The 11,104-nt window shown below is 35.0% G+C and overlaps 1 protein-coding gene across 1 annotated transcript; it reads right to left on the bottom strand.

Moving 5' to 3' along the window:
* Window positions 1-441: 441 nt before the first annotated feature.
* On the bottom strand, window positions 442-2,526 carry cenpx (centromere protein X). The gene is made up of 5 exons (XM_005801511.3): window positions 2,457-2,526; window positions 1,769-1,820; window positions 1,640-1,693; window positions 1,469-1,557; window positions 442-575 (listed from the first exon to the last, which is right to left on the bottom strand). Exons 1-5 carry the CDS (start codon window positions 2,490-2,492, stop codon window positions 561-563), a joined length of 246 nt encoding a protein of 81 aa, XP_005801568.1. The 5' UTR covers window positions 2,493-2,526; the 3' UTR covers window positions 442-560.
* Window positions 2,527-11,104: the final 8,578 nt, after the last annotated feature.

Genomic DNA, 11,104 nt, shown 5'->3' with positions numbered 1-11,104 from the left:
CTTTCAAACAGAATTTCTATGCGTGTGGTCTTCGGCCGTGTTTGGCTAACACATGCACACACACACACACTCACTCCCATTCAACTTTCCTCCCTGTGCCAGAGGTCCCCTTTGCCCTTCCCCCTACCTCTAACCAAACATCGCAGGACAGCAAAAGGGAACTTCAAAGTGGCCAGAGGGGGTACTCCTTTTTTCCTGGCACTTGTCATCATCTAAGGGACTGGCTGCTCCCCTTATTACTCTAATTGCTTCCAACTGCTCCTGGAGGCTTTGATGAAGGGCGCCATGGAGCATGCTGGAAGCACCTGTTGTTCCATAGATGAGCACAGGTGGCCCTTATTGGTGGAAGTGGGGTTACGTCTGGACAACGCTGTGGGGTTTTTAAATTTAAATCTGAAAAAATATATATATATATATATATATATAAACACATGACAGAAATATCAGTGTAACCTCAGATTTAATTCGGAAGGTATTTTTACTGAAGAAAAAAACAAATCTCAAAAGCAAAAGCTTGTAGCAACTTGTTAGCTGCCCTCTGGCTCCATCTTGTGGCTCAACTAGAAATCCAGAAGCTGCAAAAGGAAACAAGATGAAAAACCGCAAGTTAAAAACAAAACTTTTATTCAAAAAACGCACATTTACTATTTAACAGGTTTTTGGATTGAAAAGAAATTGAATGAATTAGTTTTTACTTAACAGGTTTTTGGATTGAAAAGAAATTGAATGAATTAGTTTTTACTTGATTCAAGCTACATTTGCATGACACCCTCATTTCATTTTAGTTAAAGGAGCAGTATTATGTAAAATCGACTTTTTTGAACTCCACATCATGTTATGATGTTATTCTTTAATCAAAAACACGGCTGGAGTGTGGCTTGATTTTTTCATGGATGTTTGAGAAATCCTTTAATCTCCCATGGCAACCATTAAGCTGAGCAAAACGCCTAGGTGGGTCTAGCACCATAGCTCCTCCTCGGAGTTGCAGTTTCCAGTATCAGTGCAACGCTAGAAAAAACGCTATTAAGGGGTTAATAGAGGAGTGATGTTGTGATGACTTCCTGAATGTGGAGTTCCAGAAAGAGCAGTATTTTTTAAAGAAAAAGAGACCCAATTACAATTTTAATATACAATATAATTGTATATTATACATTTCATTTTCATAACAAAAGTTAACATACTCAATTGTTTATACAATAAAATGTCACGTTGTGCCTATAAAACACACAATACTGCTCCTATAAATCTTAACCAAAATCACAATTTTCCTATCTGATCCATTACGCATACATACATAAATTTATATATATATATATATATATATAAGTTAAACAGATCTAACTTGAGTAGATCTGTTTATGACTAAACCAGTTCTTACTTTAAAGTTGAATAAGATTTTATTAAATTACAATGGCTACGTGTAAGCATGCCAAATCACAAAAATTCCTGAACCTGTTGAGCAACTTACCAGCTGCGGCAGGATCTTTTCAAAATGCTCAATCTCAACTTGGTTGCAGTCCTCAGCTTCAGCTTGTTTCAGCGATCTCAAAGCAGCCTCTGGTAATGACCAAAGAATTTTATTGCTGTACAACTTAACTTGAGTACAGTACTCATGTAATCTAGACACTGAGATCATCACCTTGCACAAACACTTTCAGCATTTCTCTCATGAGTAGCGTAGCATCACTGCCTACTATAACACAAAGATTTATTCAGTTTTGTCACCAAATTACAAATAATAAAAATAAAACACTTTTCTGAAACTCACATCTGGTATTGTCCTCTTTAAAGAAACTGCACAGGAGTTTGCTCACAGTTTCCTATGAGATGTAAAAGAACATAACAGCACAGTGAAGGAGAGTACAAATAAATCTCACTAAATTAGAATATTGGTGAAAACTTCAACAAGTAATTCAATAAGTTAAGTTTAACTGTGCACTACATACACTAATGAGATGCCAGGTGTTTTTATTTTTTCCTGTGAATTTGCATTTAGTGATAAGACCTGTAATTCATGGAATTTGCTTTAAAGGAAGTAAGCAAATTCCTTTGCTGCTAAATACTATTTAGAAGCTTTCGTTTGATGTGTAAGCTTTCGTTTGAAAGCTTCTAAATATTTTTTACTTCCTTCTCTGTAACAACCAGACTTACCTTTGAAAAACTACATTCTGTGAAACACCATGGGGATTTCCACATGTTGTCAAGCCAAGCACAGAATATTTAGGACTTTATTAAATGCTTAAGAAACGAACTTCAATTCGGCAATGCATAATTTGCATTAGCTTGGTCTAAAGTTAAACAACAAACAGTGCTTTCGTAGTTAGGTCTGTTGAAGGTGGAAGGACTTGTCGTAACGTAAGCATACAAGAAGGATACGGCACGAGTTATTTTGAGTGTATTTAAAGCTGAAACAAGTCGGTAAAAACTTAAATTTTGAGCGAAGTTCCCGCTCCTACCTTTTTGAAGCAGACTTCTTCCTCTTTCTCCGCCATGTTTTCACGCAACCAGTGTTGACGCTGTGCACCGGATTGGCTGTTAATCTATGACGTAACTCATTGCGTCCAAGGTTAGTAGCTTAGTTTCCTGTTTCTGACATTAAACGTCTGTCGCTAATATTTTTTTCTTATATTTAAACAGCTTTTGCTCTATAAATTGCTATTGTTGCATGACATATCAAAATAAATCATTTACCTTGAGTAATTATTCACAAGAATTTAGTTGTTTATCAGTTTTTAGTTCATTTACCATCAAGTTGATTAGAACAAGTAAAAACACCACAATATTTTCAATTTAATTTATATACATTTAATTAATATTAGAATTGTACATGTTAGAAACAAAAAAAAGTGGCTCAAAAATGCATTTATTTTTCACAGCAGAGTTGTGTGATGATCTGATTTGTGTATTTAGTAAGACATAGGAATTTGACTTGTATAATTTGCAAATGCACACTTTATATTTTATTCATCTATCATTGACAATGATATATTTGGACAATATATTTCTCAAAAATACACAGGCATATCAAAGCAAAATGTGAGAAAGCCTTATGAAGAAAATGTGTCATGTCTCCATAACAAATATAACAGATGTGATGGCAAATTAGGAAGAGTTTAGATGTTATTTTGAGAACATTCCTCATTGTCAAAGCCTGCAAGTCTTCTCGAGATTCCTGATTTATGTCAACACTAATTGGTTTGTTTATTCTTATCATCTTCACCTAACCACTGAGGATCTTCCAGTCTGTAGCCCAGACCCTTTAGACGGCGAGTTGAAGGTTTGTTTTGCCCTGGGATGGGCACATTGTCTGACTCGCCTTCGACCTACAAGACAGAATTTTATTAGGTGACATGGCAATGAATGAAAAATACATACTTTGCTCTCATATGGAAAGCAAATTTTACTCACCTTTGGACTAACAACTCGTCTTACTATACATTCTTTTCCAAATATAAAGTGAGGGCCAGCCCAGTCTGCTTGGTCTGCTTCTTCTTCTGTGGAAAACCTCACATAGGCCCGTCTATCCTTTGAAGAACCGGGACTATTCTTGATCTTGGATCAAATCAAAACACAAATGGCAATGTTAATATGGTTATACAATCACTTTTGCAGGTAATTCAAGACAAATTTAAATAAAGGTATGAAATAACAGTACTTATAAAATGTGGGTTTGAACTTACCTTGCACATTGTGATGCAACCCCATTCTGTAAAATATGTAGCCAGATGGCTTTCACTGACATTGGAGTTCAGGTCTGTGATGAACAAGCCATGATCCTGTTCAGTCATGGAAAAACAAATAAGCTTAAGGATTCCATTAACATTTAGCTTCAGATTTCATTAGAAATTCTTTACCAAGGCATAGTATAGGGATAGACCAGCCATGTGTTTCTTTGGAAGTTTTATGAAAATTCTTTTTGGTGCCGTCCCAACGTTATCTGAAATAAACATAATTCAGGACCCTTTTTTTTATTTTGCTCCAAGGAATAAAGCCAGTCTTAAAAAAACCAAAAGACTCAGCAATATAACATAAAATCAAGAATGGAAGTTTTGCCCTACCAGACGCCATTATCCAGATGCAGATGTGAGACAAACGTCGTCCAGAAAAGAAAAATGATGTTCAACAAGCAGATGAAGCATCATTTATGCTCAAGTACAAGGAAATCTCCTCCTACTTTTAGTTTTGTTTTAATCTGAAGTTCAAAGAAAAAATGTGCTTAAACCAGTCAATGTCACAAAACCTGTTAAGTAACCAAGGTGAAAACTTTAATCAAGGGCTTACTCTTTTACTCAAACGAACAGCGATAAAAGTTTGTTGGGTTTTTTTTGTCGCACAACATCAGTTATTGATATAAAGCAAATGAAAAAATCTTCACTGGAGGATATGTTAGATAAGTTTATGCAAACTTATTTTTTCAGAAAACTGCAGTATGAGATGATATAAAAAGTCAAAACATGACTGACAGCTGTTAAAAGTTTATGCAACCAATTTTTGGCAATAGGCAAAAGCTCTCAGTCTTCTGGATTAAATATTCTATAACAATTCACTGGTTTACACGGACAGACAGAAGAGTATCTTTGAACAATTTTTTTTTGAACAATCCCTGTCTAGATGGGTAAGGGTTTGGTTCTGGCTCTAATCTTAGGCATCACAAAGTGGCGGCCGGACGATAAAGACGATTTTCAAGGTTATTCTTCTCAGAACAATCTATTTACTTGTTCTTTGGCCAAACCACAATCAGTGACTATTAGACTTGTTACAAAATACATACAATGCAAAACATGCTATTAGATAACAGTGGATGTAGAAGAATTCAGACTGATATGGTATTTTAATCAAAACTCACAAAGTATATCAGAACTTGCAACTTATTTTAGTTTTGTTTTCCTTGACATTTATGAGTGATGTTCTGTCCAGGCATCTCAACTGATGAGATAACACTGTTAAACAAGAGGACATCTCCATGCTTTCAGGCATGGAGATTCCTTTGAAAAGTAATGTTTTTACAGTCAGTGTTGATGCTCTGCACTGTGATTGAATGTTAATCTGTGATGTAAATCATTGCGTCCAAGGATACGTGTTCAGTAGTATTCTTTTGCATTTAAGCAAAACTTAAATTGTTAACTTTTACTTAACAATTTGCTTTTGTTATTACATTAAATTACACATCAAAATAAGAGCTTTGCCTTGAGTAATAGTTTATGGTCACATGATTTTTGTTGTCTTAGCAGTTTCAAGTACATGGGCCATCATTTTCACCACAAATGAATATACCACATCAATAAATTCAATTTAGTTTAAGTATGTTTATTGTTAGAAACAAAAAAATGTGGTTCAAAAGTACAGTTATTTTTAAAATCAAAGTTGTTTGACATTTAGTAGTATGTAGGAGTTTGACTTGTTTAAAAAGTACTGTATATGCTCTTCTATAATTGATAACAACATATATTTGGGCAAAATATTTACCCATTAACAGGCATATCAAAGCAAAAGGGGAATGATTTTTGAAGTGTTATGTCTCCGTAACATAATAGACCTGACGGCAGATTAGGAAGCATTTACAGGTTATTTTGACAACATACAACTTTTCAAAGTCTGTATTTTAGGTCTTCTAAAAACAATACATCTTAAAATTGGTTGGATTGTTCATTCCCTTCTTCATCTAACCACTGAGGATCTTCCAGCATGTAGCCCAGACCCATTGGACGGCGAAGTGAAGGTTTAATTTGCACTTGAGTGGGCACACCATCTGACTCGCCTTCGACCTACAAGACAAATTTGTATATTAGCTGACAAGGTGATAGATGAAAAATTCACACTTTGCTTGCATATGTAAAGCAAATTACACCTCACCTTTGGACTGACAACCCGTCTTACTTTACATTCTGTCCCTCCTATAAAGTGAGGACCAGCAGAGTCTGCTAGATCTGCTTCAGCTTCGGTAGAAAACCTCACATAGGCCAGTCTATCCTTTGAAGAGCCTGGACTATTCTTGATCTTTGATCAAATCAAAACACAAATGGTTATAGAATCATTTCCGTAGATAAATCAGGACAAAATGATAGAAAAGAGGTAAAATAAAATGTGGGTTTGACTCCACCTGGCACATTGTGACACATCCAAAAGGTTTAAAATAGGCAGCTACATAACCTTCATTAATATAGGGATTCAGGTCTGTGATGAACAAGCCATGATCCTGTTAAATGACAGAAAAACAATGAAACTTAAAGATCCCAAAAATATTTAGCACTAAAATGATCCATGTAGCATCAAATGTTGCTTACCAAATCATAGAATTTGGACAAGACAGCCCGGTATTTCTTTGGGAGCTCTATGTACATTCTTTCTTTAGGTGCTCTCTCACCGATATCTGAAACAAATAGAATTCATCATCCTTTTTAAACATTTTTCCAAGAAAAACATACCGGCAAAAAAAACTACACAAATTAGAAGTTAAAATCATGAATGGAAGTTTTCCCTTACCAGAGGCCATTATCCAGACGCAGATGTGAGACAAATGGAAAGAAAAACTATGCCCAACAAGTGGACGAAGCCTCATTTATACTTTTTGAAATGAGTATATTTCCTTATACGTAGGAGAACGTTTCCTCCTACTTTTAGTTTTGTTGTAATCTCAAGTTCAAAAGAAAAATGCTTTCAAACAGATCAATGTTACAAAACCGGTTAAGCAGCCAGGGGAAAACCTTAAACGGGATTACTACTGTTGAACAGTGATAAAAAAAAAAATTTGTCGCACGACATCTGATGCGGTAAACAGGAAATGGAGAAAAAAAAGAAAATCTTCCGTGGAGGATATGTTACATAAATTCATTTGTCCTTAAGTTCTCAATGAAATTCGCTTTGAGATTATATAAAAACAGTCAAAACATGACTGACAGTTGTTAATTTGATATTATTTACTATAGTATTTTTTGCAACCCATTTTTGCTGATATGAGAGCTTTTGGTTTTCTGCACTAAATATTTCATAACAATTCACAAGTTCAAGCAAACAGAGGGATAACAACAGTAAAGCATATCTATTCTATGAATTTTGGCATGTATGATGAAAACTATTATCACAAATGATGGGACATCATTAAGGACTGACTACCTGTCCAGGATGTGCCCAAACACTTGCCCAAAAGAGCTTGAGATGACACCAAAGGCATGTTATAGGGAGTTGCTACCAGCCCCTTATCTGAGATATATCTCAGCGAGATTGTAGAAAAACAAAGCAATCCTCAGAGTGGTCCAAAGTAACAGCCAAACAGATTTTCTCCTCCCCAACATAACAGACGTCAACATTTTAAAATAACGCAGATAAGACTGTTTCTATGGGAAACATTAATAGTAACTTCATAAAACCTCACTACAAAAAATAAATCCCAATTATCCCTTTTTTAATTTGAGATCATTTTTGTAGTTCAAATGAATGTGTTGGGTACTATATAAATTAGATATATGTGAAAGATTTTTGTTGACACTGTTAAAAAAGTCCAAGTGTTTTGCAGACAGAGATAGTTTAGTAAAAGGTTTTCAACACTCACTTCTCTGTTCTAAAGCTTCCAAATAAAAGCCTTCCAGTCATTCCGGATTTCTATCAGACACTTTAAGCTCTATTTAGTTCTCTTCTACGCATTTTAGCGTGGCATTGATCAGCAATGATAAACTAAAGAAATTCTCAGTAAAAATATTTTGTTCTTTTGAAGATAAATGATTCATCTCAGGAAAAGGCCATCAATTATTTGACAGTGCATGCTTTAAAATGTTGTACAATTTTAAGTAAAGATTTGTAATGTGTAGAATCCAACCTACTCTCTTGCTTTTTGCCCGAATCAGTAATATTTAAAGCTGTGTTGTAGTTAAGAGGTTGACATTTATCGAGTGACTGGATCTGCAGTTTTTTTTTTCCACCAGTCTGACAGGAAAATTTTCCTTCATGAAAAATAATGAAGTTATACCAATATATGATTTTCTGCAGAAACCTGCAAACACCACCTCTGGAATATGTTTAGAAAGACAACGTCACAGCTCAGAGAATTACTCCTGTGGACTATTGTGTAAAGCCCCATGACACATTTGGAAAATTATAATATGAGGTAAAATTTTATTTTTGCATTTTACAAACAAAAACTTTAAAGTGAATCTAAAATTACATAGTATACAAAGTATTTTATTTAGAATAGTAAAAGGATGTAGAAGAGTTCAACCTGTTGTAAATTAATCAAATATCACAAAGTATATCAAAACTTCACAAAGCATGTTGCTGCTTTTCCTGGGTTTTTTTTCTTTGGCATTTATGAGGGAAGTTCTCAGTGTCTAGACATCTCAGTGCTGATAACACTATTTAATGACAACGTGGAGGTATCATCTTCCTCTGAAAAGAAAACAAATTCGAAATACATGACAGTTATCAGTGCAATGTCCCATTTCTTTAGTAGTGATGAGTGCTGCAATTACCAGAAAGGTTTCCAAGAAGGAAGTGAACCCAGTTCACCTTTGTCTCTTACTAGAATTTGGATTATTTTCCTCATACCAATACTGCAGTTGGGTGATGAGGAATCTTTTGTCTTTACCTTCCTGAATACAGAGAAAACAATATTTAGGTCAACAAACATTTTAATTGGTGTCTTGCTTTTATCACAAACTAAAGTCTCTAAATGTTGGGCTAAAATAGAGCTAGGAATTCAATGCTAAAATCCAAGACTAATATTTTCAAAAAAAATTTCAGTCCTTTAATCCAGACTTAAACTAGATTAAAAGCAAGGCTTAACTTACATTGTCAATTTGCTTCCAACAAATCCCTTTGTTGAGATTTATGAGATGGATCAACACAAAATAGCTCATAATGGTGAAGTGAAAGGAAAATATATTGTTTTCTTTCTTTTGTTTTTCTCAGACTCCAACACACTGGTCAGGTTTTACTTACATCGTCAATTTGCTTTTCTAACCGTCTGATGATTCTCCTTTGGCCATCTACTACCTGAATACGGAAATATATCAACAGTCTGAAAACGGGAGAAAAGTATTAAAAACATTAGACCACATCAGGCAAATTACATAATCTGGGTTAGTTATGATTATGAGGACCTACAGAAATAGGCCAGATGGCATGAACAAGAAGATCGGGTTACCTGTGAAAGCATTGTAAGCTCGAATGAGCCAAGAAAGAATTTGGTGATGGACCTTCATCCTCTCAGCCCACAGCTTCACGGATTCTAACGTACTGGTTAGGTTTCTGAAAGGGCCACATCCTGATGATGGTTTGATTCTGTAAAGGACAGAGATTCTGAGACATTATGGTCAAGACACATAATAAACAATATTCACTTCCAAAATAGTTTTCATGTTTTTTTTGACAGATAAAACATGAAAACAGTCATGGGTCCCCTCTGGGTTTTATGCCACAGATATGTAAAACGGCAAAATTTCATTGAGCCTGGAGGCAGAAGATGGGAAATCAGTCTAAGGCAGGTCTGTTAATGATCTGATTTCAAATGTATTACAATCACCAAGTCAGCGTTTGTCCATATACCAGTTCCAGAACATTTCGAACAATGTCAAACACTGGCTTTCTGTTCTTTCTTAAGATTTTTTGGGAGAAAATCCTGGTGGGTAGACAGCATGTTGTGAATGAAAGTAATTTCCTCCAGGTGAAAACATTACAATGTATTTACATGACTCATGAAGCTCAGATTTACCTCCATAAGAACTTGCCTAAAAAAGTGAAAAGCACTGTAAAGATGAAGTCCATCAGGAGCAGGCGATAAAGTTCCTGCCCCACAAAATTCTCCCAGCACTACGCAGACACACAAGGAAGAAAAATCTATTTGCTTTTTTAAGAAGTGTTTAAGAAGTTTTTTTTAAGAATGCATATAGCTACATATGCATTTATAAAAGTCTGTTTTGAATGTAATAAATGTCACATGAGAAATTGGTATCCTGCATTTGATGGTAAAATTGATGGTGTTAAAAAAAACTTCAGATAAAAACACATGGCAGAAGAGAAAAGCAGATCTAAATCAATGTGACAGGAAGTCTTTTCTCTATGCCACAGTGGTGAGGAGACTCAAGGGCGTTCTCATGTAAAGTTCTCAGTGTTGTTGTAGAACCAACCATAAATTATTTACCTTGAGTAATGATTCACAACAGATTAGTTGTTCATTAGTTTATTGACAATCACTTTGATTACAAAAAAATAAAAACACAATATTTTCAATTTAATTTATATACATTTAAATAATACAAACAATTGCACATGCTAGAAACAAAAAATTGTGGCTCAAAAATGCAGTTATTTTTCACAGCAGGGTTGTGTGATGATCTGATTTGTGTATTTAGTAAGACATAGGAATTTGGCTTGTATAATTTGCAAATGCACATTTTATATTTTATTCATCTATCATTGACAATGATATATTTGGACAAAATATTTCTCAAAAATACACAGGCATATCAAAGCAAAATGTGACAAAGCCTTATGAAGAAAATGTGTCATGTCTCCATAACACATATAACAGATGTGACGGCAAATTAGGAAGAGTTTAGATGTTATTTTGAGAACATTCCTCATTGTTAAAGTCTGCAAGTCTTCTCGAGATTCCTGATTTATCTCAACACTAATTGGTTTGTTTATTCTTATCATCTTCATCTAACCACTGAGGATCTTCCAGTCTGTAGCCCAGATCCATTGGACGGCGAAGTAAAGGTTGAATTTGCACTTGAGTGGGCACACCGTATGACTAGCCTTCGACCTACAAGACAAATTTGTATATTAGCTGACAAAGTGATAGATGAAAAATACATATTTTGCTTACATATGTAAAACGAATTACACCTCACCTTTGGACTGACAACCCGTCTCACTTTACATTCTGTCCCTCCTATGAAGTGAGGACCAGCCCAGTCTGCTAGGTCTGCTTCAGCTTCGGTAGAAAACCTCACATAGGCCAGTCTATCCTTTGAAGAGCCGGGACTATTCTTGATCTTTGATCAAATCAAAACACAAATGGTTATAGAATCATTTCCGTAGATAAATCAGGACAAAATGATAGAAAAAAGGTTAAAAAAAAATGTGGGTTTGACTCCACCTGGCACATTGT

This window comes from Xiphophorus maculatus, chromosome 16, assembly GCF_002775205.1.
Source record: "Xiphophorus maculatus strain JP 163 A chromosome 16, X_maculatus-5.0-male, whole genome shotgun sequence".
Taxonomy (NCBI): Eukaryota; Metazoa; Chordata; class Actinopteri; order Cyprinodontiformes; family Poeciliidae; genus Xiphophorus; species Xiphophorus maculatus.
The sequence above is the reverse complement of the archived record's forward strand: the minus strand, read 5'-3'. Positions and strand labels throughout refer to the sequence as shown.

Excerpts from the sequence above, each read along its gene's own strand:
- cenpx (XM_005801511.3), bottom strand. The coding sequence starts at position 2,492 with ATGGCGGAGAAAGAGGAAGAAGTCTGCTTCAAAAAG. Across the intron at positions 1,821-2,456 it reads AAGAAGTCTGCTTCAAAAAG|GAAACTGTGAGCAAACTCCT; the intron begins GTAGGAGCGGGA and ends TACATCTCATAG. Across the intron at positions 1,694-1,768 it reads TAAAGAGGACAATACCAGAT|TAGGCAGTGATGCTACGCTA; the intron begins GTGAGTTTCAGA and ends TTTGTGTTATAG.